General features: G+C 44.7%; 2 protein-coding genes across 14 annotated transcripts in view; one reads left to right on the top strand and one right to left on the bottom strand.

The window, feature by feature from the left end:
• Positions 1-14556, top strand: part of wdr25 (WD repeat domain 25) — a 16992-nt gene extending 2436 nt beyond the window's left edge. For 2 of the 4 annotated variants that reach the window (XR_012393139.1, XM_073927982.1), the window contains exons 2-6: positions 4162-4309; positions 8829-8959; positions 12264-12434; positions 12927-13067; positions 13805-14556. Coding sequence is in view for 3 of the 4 variants with exons in the window: in XM_073927982.1 (XP_073784083.1) it covers positions 4162-4309; positions 8829-8959; positions 12264-12434; positions 12927-13067; positions 13805-14026 (813 nt within the window). In the remaining variant the exon portion in view is untranslated. The remainder of the gene's footprint in view (positions 1-4161; positions 4310-8828; positions 8960-12263; positions 12435-12926; positions 13068-13804) is intronic. The other 2 variants (XM_073927983.1, XM_073927984.1) reach the window with 1 other exon arrangement.
• Positions 14207-18154, bottom strand: part of begain (brain-enriched guanylate kinase-associated) — a 41577-nt gene continuing 37629 nt past the window's right edge. For 7 of the 10 annotated variants that reach the window (XM_073927958.1, XM_021467250.3, XM_073927960.1 and 4 more), the window contains one exon: positions 14207-17552. In XM_073927958.1, coding sequence (XP_073784059.1) covers positions 16476-17552 — 1077 coding nt within the window. In that variant the 3' untranslated portion in view covers positions 14207-16475. The remainder of the gene's footprint in view (positions 17553-18154) is intronic. The other 3 variants (XR_012393132.1, XR_012393133.1, XR_012393134.1) reach the window with 1 other exon arrangement.

Genomic DNA, 18154 nt, shown 5'->3' with positions numbered 1-18154 from the left:
GGTCGCCTCGCTGTCGCTATGTGGTTGCCAAAGTATTGCCATGTGGTCGCCTCAGTGTCGCTATGTGGTTGCCAAAGTATTGCCATGTGGTCGCCTCAGTGTCGCTATGTGGTTGCCAAAGTATTGCCATGTGGTCGCCTCAGTGTCGCTATGTGGTTGCCAGGGTATTGCCATGTGGTGCCATCAGTGTCGCTATGTGGTTGCCAGGGTATTGCCATGTGGTCGCCTCAGTGTCGCTATGTGGTTGCCAGGGTATTGCCATGTGGTCGCCTCAGTGTCGCTATGTGGTTGCCAGGGTATTGCCATGTGGTCGCCTCGCTGTCGCTATGTGGTTGCCAGGGTATTGCCATGTGGTGCCCTCAGTGTCGCTATGTGGTTGCCAGGGTATTGCCATGTGGTGCCCTCAGTGTCGCTATGTGGTTGCCAGGGTATTGCCATGTGGCCGCCTCGGTGTCGCTATGTTGTTGTCAGGGTATTGCCATGTGGTCGCCTCAGTGTCGCTATGTGATTGCCAGGGTATTGCCATGTGGTCGCCTCAGTGTCGCTATGTGGTTGCCAGGGTATTGCCATGTGGTCGCCTCGCTGTCGCTATGTGATTGCCAGGGTATTGCTATGTGGTCGCCTCGCTGTCGCTATGTGATTGTCAGGGTATTGCTATGTGGTCGCCTCGCTGTCGCTATGTGGTTGCCAAAGTATTGCCATGTGGTCGCCTCAGTGTCGCTATGTGGTTGCCAGGGTATTGCCATGTGGTCGCCTCGCTGTCGCTATGTGATTGCCAGGGTATTGCCATGTGGTCGCCTCAGTGTCGCTATGTGGTTGCCAGGGTATTGCCATGTGGTCGCTTCGCTGTCGCTATGTGGTTGCCAGGGTATTGCCATGTGGTGCCCTCAGTGTCGCTATGTGGTTGCCAGGGTATTGCCATGTGGTGCCCTCAGTGTCGCTATGTGGTTGCCAGGGTATTGCCATGTGGCCGCCTCGGTGTCGCTATGTTGTTGTCAGGGTATTGCTATGTGGTCGCCTCGCTGTCGCTATGTGATTGCCAGGGTATTGCCATGTGGTCGCCTCGCTGTCGCTATGTGGTTGCCAAAGTATTGCCATGTGGTCGCCTCAGTGTCGCTATGTGGTTGCCAGGGTATTGCCATGTGGTCGCCTCGCTGTCGCTATGTGATTGCCAGGGTATTGCCATGTGGTCGCCTCAGTGTCGCTATGTGGTTGCCAAAGTATTGCCATGTGGTCGCCTCAGTGTCGCTATGTGGTTGCCAAAGTATTGCCATGTGGTCGCCTCAGTGTCGCTATGTGGTTGCCAGGGTATTGCCATGTGGTGCCCTCAGTGTCGCTATGTGGTTGCCAGGGTATTGCCATGTGGTCGCCTCAGTGTCGCTATGTGGTTGCCAGGGTATTGCCATGTGGTGCCCTCAGTGTCGCTTTGTGGTTGCCAGGGTGTTGCCATGTGGTCGCCTCAGTGTCGCTATGTGGTTGCCAGGGTATTGCCATGTGGTGCCCTCAGTGTCGCTATGTGGTTGCCAGGGTATTGCCATGTGGTGCCCTCAGTGTCGCTATGTGGTTGCCAGGGTATTGCCATGTGGTCGCCTCAGTGTCGCTATGTGGTTGCCAGGGTATTGCCATGTGGTCGCCTCAGTGTCGCTATGTGGTTGCCAGGGTATTGCCATGTGGTCGCCTCAGTGTCGCTATGTGGTTGCCAGGGTATTGCCATGTGGTGCCATCAGTGTCGCTATGTGGTTGCCAGGGTGTTGCCATGTGGTCGCCTCAGTGTCGCTATGTGGTTGCCAGGGTATTGCCATGTGGTCGCCTCAGTGTCGCTATGTTGTTGCCAGGGTATTGCCATGTGGTGCCATCAGTGTCGCTATGTGGTTGCCAGGGTATTGCCATGTGGTCGCCTCAGTGTCGCTATGTGGTTGCCAGGGTATTGCCATGTGGTCGCCTCGGTGTCGCTATGTGGTTGCCAGGGTATTGCTATGTGGTCGCCTTGGTGTCACTATGTGGTTGCCAGGGTATTGCCATGTGGTCGCCTTGGTGTCGCTATGTGGTTACCAGGGTATTGCCATGTGGTCGCCTCGGTGTCGCTATGTGGTTGCCAGGGTATTGCCATGTGGTCGTCTTGGTGTCGCTATGTGGTTGCCAGGGTATTGCCATGTGGTCGCCTTGGTGTCGCTATGTGGTTGCCAGGGTATTGCCATGTGGTTTCTTGGGTGTCTCTATGTGTTTGCCAGGGTGTTGCTATATGGTTTCTGGTGTGTTGCCAAGTGGTTGCCAGGGTATTTCAGTGCTGTTGACTGGGTGTTGCTATATGGTTTCCAGGGTGTTGCTATACAGTTGCCAAATTGTTGTGATGACCCCTGATGAATAAAGGGACTAAGATGAAGGAAAACAAACGAATGAATGAATTTCTGGCTGCAGCCGTATCCCTTATAGCCACAACCGGTTGCCAAGGTGTTGTTGTGGTTTCGAAGGTGTTGCTATGTGATTGAAAAAGTGTTGCCATGTGGTTTCCAGGGTGTCACTATGTTGTTGCCTGGGTATTGCCAAGTGTTTGTTGGGGTGTCGCTATGAGGTTTCCACTGTGTCCATTTGAAATGGATCGCCAAAGTGTTGCCATGTGGTTGCCTGGGTGTTGCTATGTGGCTGCCAGGCTGTCGCTAATTTGTTTGCCCGGGCGTTGCTATGTAGTTGCCTGGTTGTTGCTACAGGTATGTGGTTGCCTATGTGTCACTATGTGTTTGTTAGGATGTTGCCAAGTGTTGCCAGGGTGTGTTAGTGCTGTTGGCTGGGTGTTACTGTGTTGCTGTGTTCCTTTTCTATCCATGTCTGGTTTGGAAAAGCTTCAGCCTCATGTGTACATTTCTCTCTCTGCACGCTACTGCCATTACATCTCCATTTAAACATTATAATTGATGATGATGATGCTGATGCTGATGCTGTTGTCGTTGTCTTTTAATTAGAAATAAACTGAAGGTGTGTGAGGAATGAACTCTGGGAGTCTGGATCTGCTCTCAGAGAGGCAGAACTGTGGAAATAAGCTTTTATTGTTGTTTCATGTTGAAGGAACATTGGAGATCCTGTGAGCGTGTGAGCAGTGTGTGTTCACAAGGGGATTTCACAAGGGGATTTGGAGAAGAGTGTGTGTGTGTGTGTGAAGGTGAATTTGAGGAGAGCTGAAGGTGAGCAAGTGTGTGTGCATGTGAAGGTGAATTTGAGGAGAGTCGAGTGAGAGTGCGCGTGCATGTGTGTGTGTGATGTGCAGCAGTGTATGGAGACTCTGGAGACATGCATGATCTGCACTCAGACTGCTGTACACAGACTGGTTGAGCTCTGGTTATTGTGTGTGTGTGTGTGTGTGTGTGTGTCTTGTTCCTGGGGCTCCTCATATCTGACACTCTGTAGGATATGAGAGCTGCTATCAGATGCTTTTTCATGTGTGTTTAATAATGTGTGTGTGTGTGTGTGTGTGTGTGTGTGTGTGTGTGTGTGTTTCTGACGTAACCCTCTGGGCTGATCAAAGATGAGAACATGATGAATAACCCACTGCTTCAGTGTTTGGGTCAGAGACGAGACGTCCTCTTCTGCTCTCTGCATTATGTTCAGTTCAGAGCTGATTTCATATACAGCTGATGTCAGAATGATTCTGCCTCCTGAGAATTAAAAAAAAACATTTGCCAAATGATGTTGAACAGTTTGAGGAGTTGTTCACAGTATTTCCTCTAATAATTGTTTTATTTGGGCTAGAATAAAAGCAGTTCTTAATAGTGTTAAAGTCATGTTAAGCTCAACATTATTCTCCCCTTCAGCAATATTAGTGTTGGATTGTCTCCAGAACAAACCACTGTTATACAATGACTTGCCTAATTACCCTAACTTTACCCTAATTACCCTAGTGAAGCCTTTACATGTCACTGTAAGCTGAACACTAGTGTCTTGAAGAATATCTAGTCTAATATTCTGTGCTGTCATCATGGAGAAGAGGAAACACATGAGATATTAGAGATGAGTTATCAACACTGTTATGATAAATCATCATATATCAACAATTAGGTGGTTTATTGATGTTGGTCCGTTGTGAAAGTTAAAGAACGAGTGTGTGTGTGTGTGTGTGTGTGTGTTTCTCATCCGCTCTAAAGCAGTAATGCTGGTGTGTGTTTACAGGTGTGGGATGGTGTCGGCAGTGGGCGGTGCTTACACACATACTCCGCCCACCGGGGGGCGGTGCGTGATGCCTGCTGGCTCGCCGACGGGCGACGCCTACTGTCAGGATCGTTTGACGGCACGGCGGCGATCAGTGACCTGGAGACGGGTGAGTTAATGAGCTTACACACGTTCACTGATGGATTAATGAGCTCAGACTGATTAACATGTTCAGTGACGAGCTCAGAGCAGGGGTGGAGACGCTGACACTATAAGCTGATCATCAGGGAGAGCAGGGGAAATACTGACACACCACTCTTCAGGAAAATAGTTTGCTGTCAAAAATTAACATCTGAAGGCCTTTAATGGAGCTGAAATAATGCCTGAAGTATGCAAATAAAGCTTGTTGAATAGCAGTGAGTGAAAAAATCATGCATGAATTAACAAGCGCTTGTATTTTAATGATTTTGTGTATAATTTGTGTTTTTAGCTCCTGAAATTTAACAGCGGTTTCTTTAAGCGGTGAATATTTCAATTAAAACATTCCTTACTTAAATTCAGCTCTTCACATTCACCTTTGAATTAGGTAAGCTAAACTGACCATAGTGTATGTGTGCGAATGTAAGAGTGTATGGGTGTTTCCCAGTGTTAGGTTGCAGCTGGAAGGGCATCCGCTGCATTAAACATATGGTGGAATAGTTAGCAGTTCATTCCTCTGTGGTAAGCCCTGATTAATAAAGGCACTAAGCCGAAAAAAAGTGAAAGAATGAATCTTCAACTTTTCAGAATTCATTCATTCATTTTCTTGTCGGCTTTATTAATCCGGGGTCGCCACAGCGGAATGAACCGCCAACTCATCCAGCAAGTTTTTACGCAGCGGATGCCCTTCCAGCGCCAACCCATCTCTGGGAAAGATCCACACACACACACACACTCATACACTACAGACAATTTAGCCTACCCAATTCACCTGTACCGCATGTGTTTGGACTGTAGGGGAAACCGGAGCACCCGGAGGAAACCCACGCGGAGGCAGGGAGAACATGCAAACTCCACACAGAAACACCAACTGAGCCGAGGCTCAAACCAGCGACCTTCTTGCTGTGAGGCGAACGTGCTACCCACTGCACCACTGCGTCGCCACCCTTTTCAGAATTACATTACCAAAATGTTAAGTTCTGCTGACACGTACAAAGTTTAATATTCAAAATCCATCTTCAGTTCAGAAATCGGCTTGTGTAAATTCAGTGTAGAGCTGGGTGATATGGCAAAAAAACGATCACCATAATGTTTTTCATATCAGTCGATATCGATAATTATCACCATAAATGTCAAATCTTTATCTCCATCAATTTTATTAGATTGTCAGCATGCACATCTCTCTGTGCAGCTGATTTAACACATTTAGTGAGATGTTTTATCTGCCTGACAATATAATAAAATAATCAGCAAAAGAACAATCTTATTTCAGCATTTACTGTTCAAGTTTTCAACAATCAAAGACAGCACCTACAAGTTATTGGATATTAACATCAGAAAAACAAAACAGGTTTGGAACAAGTGAACAGTGAGTTAATGGTGACAGAGTGTTCAGATGTGGATGAACTCTGCTTTTAACGGTGAGTATAGTGAATTTAGGGTGAAATATCCTTTAATATACTTTATTTAGTGATGCTATCGATTACTTGATGATCTATTGATTGTCATAACGGTTGTAAATGTCTTCTATATTTGCTGCATTTGTCATGAAGATCATGTGTTGAGCCTCTGATTTCTCCTCAGTGATTATGTCCTGTAAATATATAAAGGTTATTTTACCGTACATTGCAGATTTTTCAAAACAAATATTCTAATATTAAAAGCAAAGATAAGCTTGACAACAGAAATCAATGTGGTAACTAATGCCCTTAATAATGCAGCCTGTAGATTACAGCAAGCTTCAAGTGTTCATTGAGACGGTGTCGTCTGTCATGTCTTTCGTCTGTCTTTGAGGTTTATTTTTCTCGTAAGGCACGGCTTAAATGATGACATGAGACTCTGCTGGGTGGTTTAGCAACACTTGTTTGGGTCTGTAATGTTATTAGCATCTTCATAAGGGTGGTGCTGTTTTAATGATGAAGGTTTGTGATGTTGCTGCTGTTGATGCACGAGTCGTCTGTGCAGTATGCAGTGCTCGTTGCTCTGTTGTGTGTCGGATTGCAAAAAAACTAAGTAGCTCCAGACTGATGTGTAGTGACGATTCAAGTCTGACTCGGAGCTTTTTCACCTTAGTTTTTCTCACTCCTCCAAGTGCAGCTGACACTGTATGGCTGTAAACTTGTACTGCGTGTGGCATCTGGAAGGGCTGCAAAATGCCGGTGCAGCGTTACGCAGAGAGCGCAAATATTATCGAGCAATTATCAAACTGTCATTATCGCTTCATCGAAAAATCATATATGGTGATAATTATTGATATCGAATTATCGCTCAGCCCTAATTCAGTGGTTCAAATTCAGCTGTTAAAGTTCAACATTACGTCTGGGAAATAGAGTTAAAGTGAGAGGGGTACTTATAAAACTGATCTGAGATCAGGTAATAACTATGAAACCTGTTCAGTGTTTCTCCACTGAGGGCGATCTGAGTTTGTGTGATTCATGTGGACTTTATGCTATGTCACAGATCAGCCCCAGTGGAGAAACACTGAATTCTCTAAACGTTTCAACATAACGAAGCCTTGTTTACTGAAATCACAATGCACTCACCGGCCACTTTATTAGGTACACCTTATTAGTACTGCGTCGGACCCCCTCTTGCCTTCAAATCTGCCTTAATCCTTCATGGCAGAGATTCATCAAGCTACTGGAAATATTCCTCAGAGATGTTGCTCCATATTGTCATGATAGCATCACACAGTTGCTGCAGATTTGTCGGCTGCACATCCATGATGGAAATCTCCCGTTCCACCACATCCCAAAGCTGCTCTATTGGATTGAGCTCTGGTGTCTGTGGAGGCCATTTGAGTACAGTGAACTCATCGTCATGTTCAAGAAACCAGTCTGAGATGATTGAGCTTCATGACATGCTGCGTTATCCTGCTGGAAGTAGCCATCAGAAGATGGAGACACTGTGCTCATAAAGGGATGGACATGGTCAGCAGCAATACTCAGGTAGGCTGTGGCGTTGATGCTCAATTGGTACTAATGGACCCAAAGAAAATCTCCCCCACACCATTACACCACCACCACCAGCCTGAACCGCTGATACAAGGCAGGATGATCCATGCTTTCATGTTGTTGAGGCCAAATTGTGAGCCGAGCATCCGAATGTGTGAGCAGAAATGGAGACTCATCAGAGCAGCAACGTTTCTCCAATCTTCTATTGTCCAGTTTTGGTGAGCCTGTGTGAATTGTAGCCTCAGTTTCCTGTTCTTAGCTGACAGGAGCGGCACCCGGTGTGCTCTTCTGCTGCTGTAGCCCATCCGCCTCAAGGTTGGACGTGTTGTGTGTTCAGAGATGCTCTTCTGCAGAGCTCGGTTGTAGCGAGTGCTTATTTGAGTTACTGTTGCGGGAACCAGTCTGGCCTCTGGGAACCAATCAATCATTCTCCTCTGACCTCTGGCCTCATCAACAAGGCATTTGCGCACACAGAACTGCCGTTCACTGGATATTTCCTCTGTGTTGGAGCATTCTCTGTAAACCCTAGAGATGGTTGTGCGTGAAAATCCCAGTAGATCAGCAGTTTCTGAAATACTCAGAGCAGCCCGTCTGGCAGCAACAACCATGCCACGTTCAGAGTCTCTTAAATCCCCTTTCTTCCCCATTCTGATGCTCGCTCTGACCTGCAGCAGATCCTCTTGGTCAAGACAATGGCTTTTTATTTCAGGTTTAAGTTTTTTATTACTACAGAATAAAAAGTAAGGTCATGCATTGTAACTAAGTATACTACTATTAATATATCACGTTTAAGCTCACTCCTGCTGACGGATGATCCTGATCTCCATCTGTTGATTCATTATAGAGTCGCTCTGCATCTCTGCTGACGTGTGTTTGCTGCATATCTGTTTCTTATCAGCCGTCAGCGCTGTGCTCATTACATTTCTTAATTAAAAAAACACTGAGGAAGCATATTAATTATGCAGGAGGATGATTCCTATCAGCTTTGCAAACATCAGACACATTCTCACCGTTCAGAGAAAAACCACTGCTCATATGCAAATCAGTTCATTAATATGCATGCGAGAGTATATCATCATATGCATCCTGTCATGGTGGACGGGTTAATTAATCAGTAGTTAATGGAGTAATTCGTTATCCCAGCCGCTTTGATACCTCTGAGTGAATCAGCACAGAACTGAAGGAACATCAGGCTGTATTTGAGCACTAATCAGCTGACAGATTTATTCCTGTAAGCTCTTCAGACAGTACAGACCATTTCACAGTAATAAGGGGATCAGTGATACAAAATTGATCGATTATTCAGAGTATATGTTGTTTAAAAACACTTGAGTCATTATTCAGAGCTGTTCCAGTTCAGTGTGAATCAGCTCATTGACGATTCACTTGTATATAAATGCTCATATTATTGATTAAACTGACTGACAGCATCAAATGATCTGAACTTTATCATAATTTTACAGGACCTTTAAGTGTTGTCTTTTATTTGGTGTAGTTTCCTCTTTTTCTGCACTGTATATGTGTGTGTTTTCTTAGGTCAGGTGCTTGTGCGGATGGAGAACGGGTTTAAGGTCTGCTGTGTGGCTCCTCGACCGTCTGAGCCTGATGTGTTTCTGTGTGGAGGCTTCAGTCCAGAGGTCAGAGCCTGGGACTCACGCTGCTGTAAGGTCAGTATGGTCTTCCCATGAGTCTGTGCGGTTTGTGCTGTTACTTGTTGTTTAACTGTTTTAATCGTAAAAAGTTGATCACAAAATTGAGGATCACAGAGTTGAAGTTCACAGACTTGATGATAACTGAGTTGACGATCACAGAGTCAACGTTTACTGAGTTGATGTTCACAGAATTGATGTTCACAGAGTTGACGATCTCAGAGTTGACAATCTCAGAGTTGACGATCTCAGAGTTGATGATCTCAGAGTTAGGGATCTCAGAGTCGATGTTCACAGAGTTGACGATCTCAGAGTTGACAATCTCAGAGTTGACATTCACAGAGTTGACGATCTCAGAGTTGACGATCTCAGAGTTGACGATCTCAGAGTTGACGATCTCAGAGTTAGGGATCTCAGAGTTGACGATCTCAGAGTTGACGATCTCAGAGTTGACGATCTCAGAGTTGACGATCTCAGAGTTGACGATCTCAGAGTTGACGATCTCAGAGTTGACGATCTCAGAGTTGACGATCTCAGAGTTGACGATCTCAGAGTTGACGATCTCAGAGTTGACGATCTCAGAGTTGACGATCTCAGAGTTGACGATCTCAGAGTTGATGTTCACAGAGTTGACGATCTCAGAGTTGACGATCTGTGGAAATATAAATTTCTATCAACTAATTCCAAATGAACAATAATCTACGTATAACTGAAAAGTTATATTCTCTGGTTTTTAATTATATAATTTCATTAACATCCCAGCTAGGAGGGACATTTACTGATTACAGGCTAAGCCAAAGTAATGCAAATTGTCAGTTTCACAGCATGGGGTGTCTATTGTTTTCTCTTTTCAATCAAATGGTCAGGCGGTTTCTGTCTCCAGAACATGATGAGATTAGACCTGAGAAGCAGTTTACCCTGCCGACCACAACCCTTAATTTGCATGCTTTGTTTAGCCAAATCCCCTCCTCCTAAGAACACAATATAGACATGAAATCTTTGTCTCAATTTAGACTAATTCAGACTTGTGTGAGACTTGTGAGAGACTTGTAAAAGAACTTGCAGACTGCGGACCTCTAGTAGGCTCTTGCAGACACATTGGACATCTTAAAGACGCTGTATGACTGCAGATTAACCAACACGTCTCAATAAAGGAATTCTGCTTGTTTCGAGTCTCCTGGACTGGGTTCTCTTCTCTTTTCACTCATTTATTTTTTTTTTTACAACAGATCTCAGAGTTGACATTCACAGAGTTGACGATCTCAGAGTTGACGATCTCAGAGTTGACGTTCACAGAGTTGACGATCTCAGAGTTGACGTTCACAGAGTTGACGTTCTCAGAGTTGACAATCTCAGAGTTGACGTTCACAGAGTTGACGATCTCAGAGTTGACAATCTCAGAGTTGACGTTCACAGAGTTGACGATCTCAGAGTTGACGATCTCAGAGTTGACGATCTCAGAGTTGACGTTCACAGAGTTGACGTTCACAGAGTTGAGGTTCACAGAGTTGACGATCTCAGAGTTGACGATCTCAGAGTTGACGATCTCAGAGTTGACATTCACAGAGTTGACGATCTCAGAGTTGACGATCTCAGAGTTGACATTCACAGAGTTGACGATCTCAGAGTTGACAATCTCAGAGTTGACGTTCACAGAGTTGACGTTCACAGAGTTGACGTTCACAGAGTTGACGATCTCAGAGTTGACATTCACAGAGTTGACGATCTCAGAGTTGACGATCTCAGAGTTGACGATATCAAAGTTGACAATGTCAGAGTTGACAATCTCAGAGTTGACGTTCACAGAGAAGACGATCACAGAGTTGACGATCTCAGAGTTGACGTTCACAGAGTTGACGTTCACAGAGTTGACGTTCACAGAGTTGACGATCTCAGAGTTGACGATCTCAGAGTTGACGTTCACAGAGTTTACGTTCACAGAGTTGACGATCTCAGAGTTGACAATCTCAGAGTTGACGTTCACAGAGTTGACATTCACAGAGTTGACGATCTCAGAGTTGACATTCACAGAGTTGACGATCTCAGAGTTGACGATCTCAAAGTTGACGATCTCAGAGTTGACGATCTCAGAGTTGACGTTCACAGAGTTGACGATCTCAGAGTTGACGATCTCAGAGTTGACGATCTCAGAGTTGACAATCTCAGAGTTGACAATCTCAAAGTTGACAATCTCAGAGTTGACGATCTCAGAGTTGACGTTCACAGAGTTGACAATCTCAGAGTTGACGATATCAAAGTTGACAATCTCAGAGTTGACAATCTCAGAGTTGACGTTCACAGAGTTGACGATCTCAGAGTTGACGATCTCAAAGTTGACGATCTCAGAGTTGACGTTCACAGAGTTGACGATCTCAGAGTTGACGATCTCAGAGTTGACGTTCACAGAGTTGACGATCTCAAAGTTGACGATCTCAGAGTTGACGTTCACAGAGTTGACGATCTCAGAGTTGACGATCTCAGAGTTGACGTTCACAGAGTTGACGATCTCAGAGTTGACGATCTCAGAGTTGACGTTCACAGAGTTTACGTTCACAGAGTTGACGATCTCAGAGTTGACGATCTCAGAGTTGACGATCTCAGAGTTGACAATCTCAGAGTTGACAATCTCAGAGTTGACAATCTCAGTTGACGTTCACAGAGTTGACGATCTCAGAGTTGACGTTCACAGAGTTGACGTTCACAGAGTTAACGTTCACAGAGTTGACGTTCACAGAGTTGACGATCTCAGAGTTGACGATCTCAGAGTTGACAATCTCAGAGTTGACGATCTCAGAGTTGACAATCTCAGAGTTGACGTTCACAGAGTTGACAGTAACAGAGTTAAATGTAAGAGAGTTGACGATCTCAGAGTTGACGGTAAGAGAGTTGGCGATCACAGAGTTGACGGTAAGAGAGTTGACGGTAACAGTGTTGGCGATCACAGAGTTGATAGTAAGAGAGTTGGCGATCACAGAGTTGACGGTAAGAGAATTGGCGATCACAGAGTTGATAGTAAGAGAGTTGGCGATCACAGAGTTGATAGTAAGAGAGTTGGCGATCACAGAGTTGATAGTAAGAGAGTTGGCGGTAGAAGGAAATAATATATAAGTAAGAAAAAAATATAAACGTTAAAAAAAAGAGAAAAATCAGGAGAATGGTTGGACTTACTGTAAATATGTAAACGTGTAATTCATAAAGCAGCTATTGTCTGATTATGAGTATTTAAAAAAGTGTTTTCTTTTTACAAAACTATCAAGTACCTGATTTCTAGAATCTGACCATGTGTGATGTGTGTGTGATGTGTGCGTGTGTGTGTGTTCAGGTGCTGCATGTGTACAGATCTGCAGTTCAGCAGACTCTGGATCTGCTGTTTGTAAATGCAGGACGAGAGTTCGTGAGCAGCACTGATGCCGTCAGTCGAGACTCAGCCGACCGAACGCTCATCGTCTGGGACTTCCAGACCAACGCCAAACTCTCCAACCAGATCTTCCATGTAAGAATCACTGCTGACGGAGAGGTTCTGAATAATCATCAGTATGCTTCCATTCAAAGATGTGAAGTAGATTTATGCGCCACACTGTAATATCACATTAAACATGATGTGATCGCGTCTTCATCAATGATGCACAGTAGAGCATCACCTCCTCAGCTCCTGCTGCTCCTGCACTGATATCACTGAGAGAAGTGGAGTCTGCTGCACTGTTGGGATTCTCCACTGTGGTGTTTGTTCTCCTCTAATAAATGAGCCTCAGTAGACCAAGACCAAACACAATGAACGCGGTGAATACGGTGGCTACTGAAGGTGTGAGACGGGAGCGCAGACAGATGCTCAAGACAGTTCTGGAGGGAATAACAATAGAAGATGAAGAATACTGAAGCACTGAATCATCAGTACTGACAGTGAAGTACAGCAGCTGTTCTCCTGTGTTATAGTGTGTGTGTGTGTGTGTGTGTGTGTGTGTATGTGTGTGTGTGTGTTTTACAGGAGAGATATACCTGTCCCTGTCTCACGGCTCATCCACTGGACAACAGCTTCATCGCTCAGACCAACGGAAACTACATCGCACTGTTCTCAGACCAGCGGCCCTACCGCATGAACAAGAGACGCAGATATGAGGGACACAAGGTCACGACACACACAACACATATGCAGATACACACACATAGGTACATATATACAGACACACACACACACACACACACACACACACAGACACACACACACACACACAGACACTCATATATCCCTCCACTCAGACAGACACAACCACTTTCACACATAATCTGCTATCTATTGTGGTGATTCTACAGTTGCTATAGTAACATGACAACTATTATAATAATTAATCTGTTGTGGTGATTCTACAGTTGCTATGGTAACACGACAACTATTATAGTAATTAATCTGTTGTGGTGATTCTACAGTTGCTATGGTAACACGACAACTATTATAGTAATTAATCTGTTGTGGTGATTCTACAGTTGCTATGGTAACACGACAACTATTATAGTAATTAATCTGTTGTGGTGATTCTACAGTTGCTATGGTAACACGACAACTATTATAGTAATTAATCTGTTGTGGTGATTGTACAGTTGCTATGGTAACACAACAACTATTATAGTAATTAATCTGTTGTGGTGATTCTACAGTTGCTATGGTTACACGACAACTATTAGAGTAATTAATCTATTATGCTGATTCTCAGTTGCTATGGTAACACAACAACTATACTAGTTGATCAGCAGCAGTGTGCTTCAGAATATACAGAGTGATGTGCAAGTCTCCTGTCTTTATGTGCACCATCATATTCAGTCAGGAGTGTGTGTCAGCTGTCTCTGCATGTGTGTGTGTGTGTGCAGGTGGAGGGGTTTGCAGTGCATTGTGGGTTCTCTGCAGACGGCAGTGTCGTGGCCTCTGGGAGCTCCACCGGTTCTGTCCACTTCTATGACTATCAGAGCTCGAGGACACTGAAGACACTACAGGCTCATGAGCATGCGTGTGTGTGTGTGGAGATGCATCCCATAATCCCCGGCGTCGCCGCCACCGCAGACTGGACTGGTCAGATCAATCTGTGGACGTGAGGATAGTGAAGAACACTGATCCAGGTTCAGCACTGCAGTATATGATGTAGAACTACACATGCACAGTAATCACCCACTGTAGATGTGCACTGTTACACTCCAGGACTACATTACAGCGATCACATTTACACACCATGATCAATCACTGTGCATGTGGACAGACGTGAAGCCTTCAACTAATAAGAAGCACAGGTTTATTCAGGAAAGACAGCACACATATAGACGCATGCGTGTGGAAGCGGCTGAGCAGACTGAGGTAGAACAGAAACACACAATAAAGAGCAGCTGATACAGTCATGCATTTACAGTCTTAAACACTGCTCCAGCTCACCTCCATCTTAATAAAGCAGAAGGAGACGGTGTTCATCACAGTGTCTGAATGAGGAATGATGTGTTTAGGTGTCCCAGGAGTCATTTCTCTGATCAGATCTGTCTGTCTTTAGTACATTGAGCATTTACAGAATTATTCTGTGTGTTGGTGATGTGTTCACATTCTGCCAAATAAAGCTTTTTTACATTGATGACTATAAGAACCTTCAAGAAATCTACATTTAAAAGATGCTGCTTTCTTCTAATAATTCAAAATACCCACATGAAGAAATATTACAGTAATTTATAGTTGTTTAAAACGTAATCTGTTGTGGTGATTCTACTGATTCTACAATGTAAAGCTACAACTACTATAGTAACTAATGTATTGTGGTGATTCTAGAGTTGCCATGGTAACGCTAAAACTACTATAGTAACTAATGTGTTGTGGTGATTCTAGAGTTGCCATGGTAACACTGTAACTACTATAGTAACTAATGTGTTGTGGTGATTCTAGAGTTTCCATGGTAACGCTACAACTACTATAGTAACTAATGTGTTGTGGTGATTCTAGAGTTGCCATGGTAACGCTACAACTACTATAGTAACTAATGTATTGTGGTGATTCTAGAGTTGCCATGGTAACGCTACAACTACTATAGTAACTAATGTATTGTGGTGATTCTAGAGTTGCCATGGTAACACAACTTTAGTACTATAAACAAATCATCCAATACTGTAGTTTTCTACAACTGTAGGGTATATTGTACTACAATACAGCTTAAATATACTGCAGTACTGTTTCCAGTTAATCAGTTTACGAGTGATAATATACTACAGTGTGCTGGAGCATTCATTAACAAACAGCTGTAGATACCTTAATCTACTTTACTATGCTATGGTTAAAAAAGCACTGTAGTATTCACTATAAATTACTATAGTATTTGTTTATGTGGGCTGGTTTAGATCTACATTACACAGGAGCTACTGGATTGATTTGAACATTATTAAATTAAGTTATTTAATATTAAGTTATTTTAAAAAGTTTAAACACATTTTTGAAAGTAAAATCAGCCTTTTCATCAGTATTCAATCTTACATACACTTGACCAAACAGAGAAGTGTGTGTGTGTGTGTGTGTGTGTGTGTGTGTGTGTGTGTGTGTGTGTGCGTGTGTGTGTGTGTGTGTGCGTGTGCGTGTGTGTAAGACTTTCCATCTTGTGACCCTTCAAATGATAAAACACACCTTGAATGACAACAACTACAGGAAATGACATCACTGTAAGGGTCATCAGGAGCAGACTTCAGTGTAGTGTTGCAGTGTGTGTGTTCTGGGATGCTCAATTGTCTGGTCTTATAGTAATGAAATATAAAGGTAAACAAGTGTTGTAGACATTGCACTGCTCTTCTTGTGTATGCGCAGGTGTGTGTGTGTGTGCTCAAGTGTGTGTGTTTACATCTAATATAAGTTCAGTAGTGCAAGAAGCTCCTCCTGAAAGACACACACTGAAGAGACATGGTAGGCAAAGGAAACACTGATCTACAGTCAGTCCTGCGGAGCACAAGTGAACATCTTTACACACACTACATTCCTGCTCTGTCCTGTGGAGAAAAACAGTTGATGGTCAGAAGAAACTACAGCTTTCGCTAGCAGAAGCCCTCTGCTGTAAGAGCACCGGATTAATGATTATCTGCTACACTCCTCCTACAGATTAAATATAAACAGATAAATATATGTTTACAATAATACATATGGTTTATTTACAGTTTAATTCAGAGTCTAAATGAGTAGTTCACCCCAGAATATCAGCTCTGTCATTATTACTCTTCCTCACGGGGTGTCTGAGCTCATCTTCAGACCCAGATGAAGATGCTTTAGATGAGATGCTGGAGCTCTCAGACAGCGCTGGAGTGTGTGATGTTGACCTCCTCCAACTGACTGGATTTGGGAAATGATGGCTGATTTATACACACTTGCGCTAATACATTCAATCCACGTTCAGTTTCCTAAACTCTCAGGAGACTGAAATGACATGAGGGAGAGTAATAATGACAGAACCTTCCCTTCAGATGAACAAACCCTTGACACACATGAGCTGCTCTGTTGTGGAGGGTTTACAGAAGATCTTTGTTGTAGTTGTCAGTTCAGCAGCGTTCCATACAGCTGTGCTTTCGTCAGGCTGTCTTTCCGACTGAGTCCCGTGTTTCCGATCTTCTGAAACTGCGGTGTGTTCTGTTTCTGGGGCTCCTTCTTAAAGCGCTGGACGCCCAGACTGTGGTTCAGTGACTCTGCTGAACTGCTGCGACTCTCCTCTGCGTAATCTCTGCGTGAAGCGTCCGCCGTCTCATCATGGGTGTTTTCAGACATGAAGAATCTTCTAGTGGATCCCTGAGCGCTGTCTTTGGAGCGGATCGCCTGTCCTCTGTCGGTCTTCAGTCTGATCCTGGTGTTCAGCGCAGGACTGGACCCCACTGATGCGGAGTAATGCGGAGACCGCGTGGCTCCGTCTCGGACGCTGTCATAAAGCGGACCCGGTTTGATCTCGGGATCGATGATAAAGTGGCGCTCGGAGAAGCTCAGCGGTGAAATGAGGCCAGGGCTGCAGATGGAGAAGCTGTTGATGTCCTCCATGCTCATCCATCCGTCCATCGGGTGGAGACTGCGGAGAGTGCCCCCTTGAGGAGTGGATGACGCCATTCGATCTCCGTTCTGGAAGCTGCTGGATTTGAGGAACGTCGGGCGGTCCTCTGGGTCTCCATCGTGCCAGTGTGTGTGTAACGTCTGCTGGGATGTGGAAAGAGTTCGGGGCAGGTCGTAGCATTGGGAGGCCTGGAGCATAAACGCATGGAGACGCTGATGGTCCTCGGGATTGTTTTGCGTGTCTGCGGTGGTCTGTCCGCTGTGGTCTGCACTCTGCCGGCGCTCCGTCCAGCGCTCGTGCCTCCGCTCCTCAGGACAGTACAGTGCTGTATCGCTGCAGTACAGGTCGGAGGATTTATACGCTGTACGCCGCTGAGCTTTATCAGGGAGATCCTGGATCTGTGGGCTCGGGGAGCGGGTGACCGGACAGCTTCTCCCAGACTCTGGTTTCTCCAGGATCCGGCCGATGACGGCAGTGGGAACGGCATCTGTGTAGGACTGATGCAAGGCTACACTCCGTCCTGAACGCTGCTTCTCCATGTGGGAGCTCACGCGCTTCTGAAGCTCAGCAGGAAGCTGCAGAGCAATGCAGAGAGAGGGAAACCGTTAGTAGAGAGATCACTATAGAAGAGCCCACTTCTACAGAGCCCTACAGCAGTGTGGAAGTGGAACACGGTACAATATTTGTCTGCTCATGCAAGTCATGCAAAACTAATGCATTCCCCTGAAATATCTTCCCTAATAAACTTTGAGCTCTCACCCAGGAAGTTCCCAAGAAATGCTGCGTTCCCTGAAAATGTGTGATCCCTGGCAAAATGTGTGTGTTCTCCAATAAAATGTGCAGTTCCTGACAAAACGTTATCAGTTTCCCAAGAAAATAATTTAAAATTACTGATTTTTTTGAAGAATCCTTCAATATTTGTCTACTCTCAAGAAACTTTGTATTCCCCAAGAAAATTGCATTCTGTGGGGTTTTATTGTTCTCCCCCAGCTCTTTTGCTGAACTAATGCATTCCCCAAAGAACCTTGCATTCCCCTAGCAAATGTAATTCCCTGGCAGATCAATGTGTTTCCTAGAAACTTTGCATTTTATGGCAAAATTCATGCAATCCCCCCAAAAATTGTGAACTCCACTAAGATATGTTTTCTTCCCCAAGAAATATGCAATTCTCTGTAAA

This window comes from Danio rerio, chromosome 17 (assembly GCF_049306965.1).
Source record: "Danio rerio strain Tuebingen ecotype United States chromosome 17, GRCz12tu, whole genome shotgun sequence".
NCBI classification, from domain to species: Eukaryota; Metazoa; Chordata; class Actinopteri; order Cypriniformes; family Danionidae; genus Danio; species Danio rerio.
Note: the sequence above shows the minus strand (reverse complement) of the source record. Positions and strands in the feature narration are given on the sequence as shown.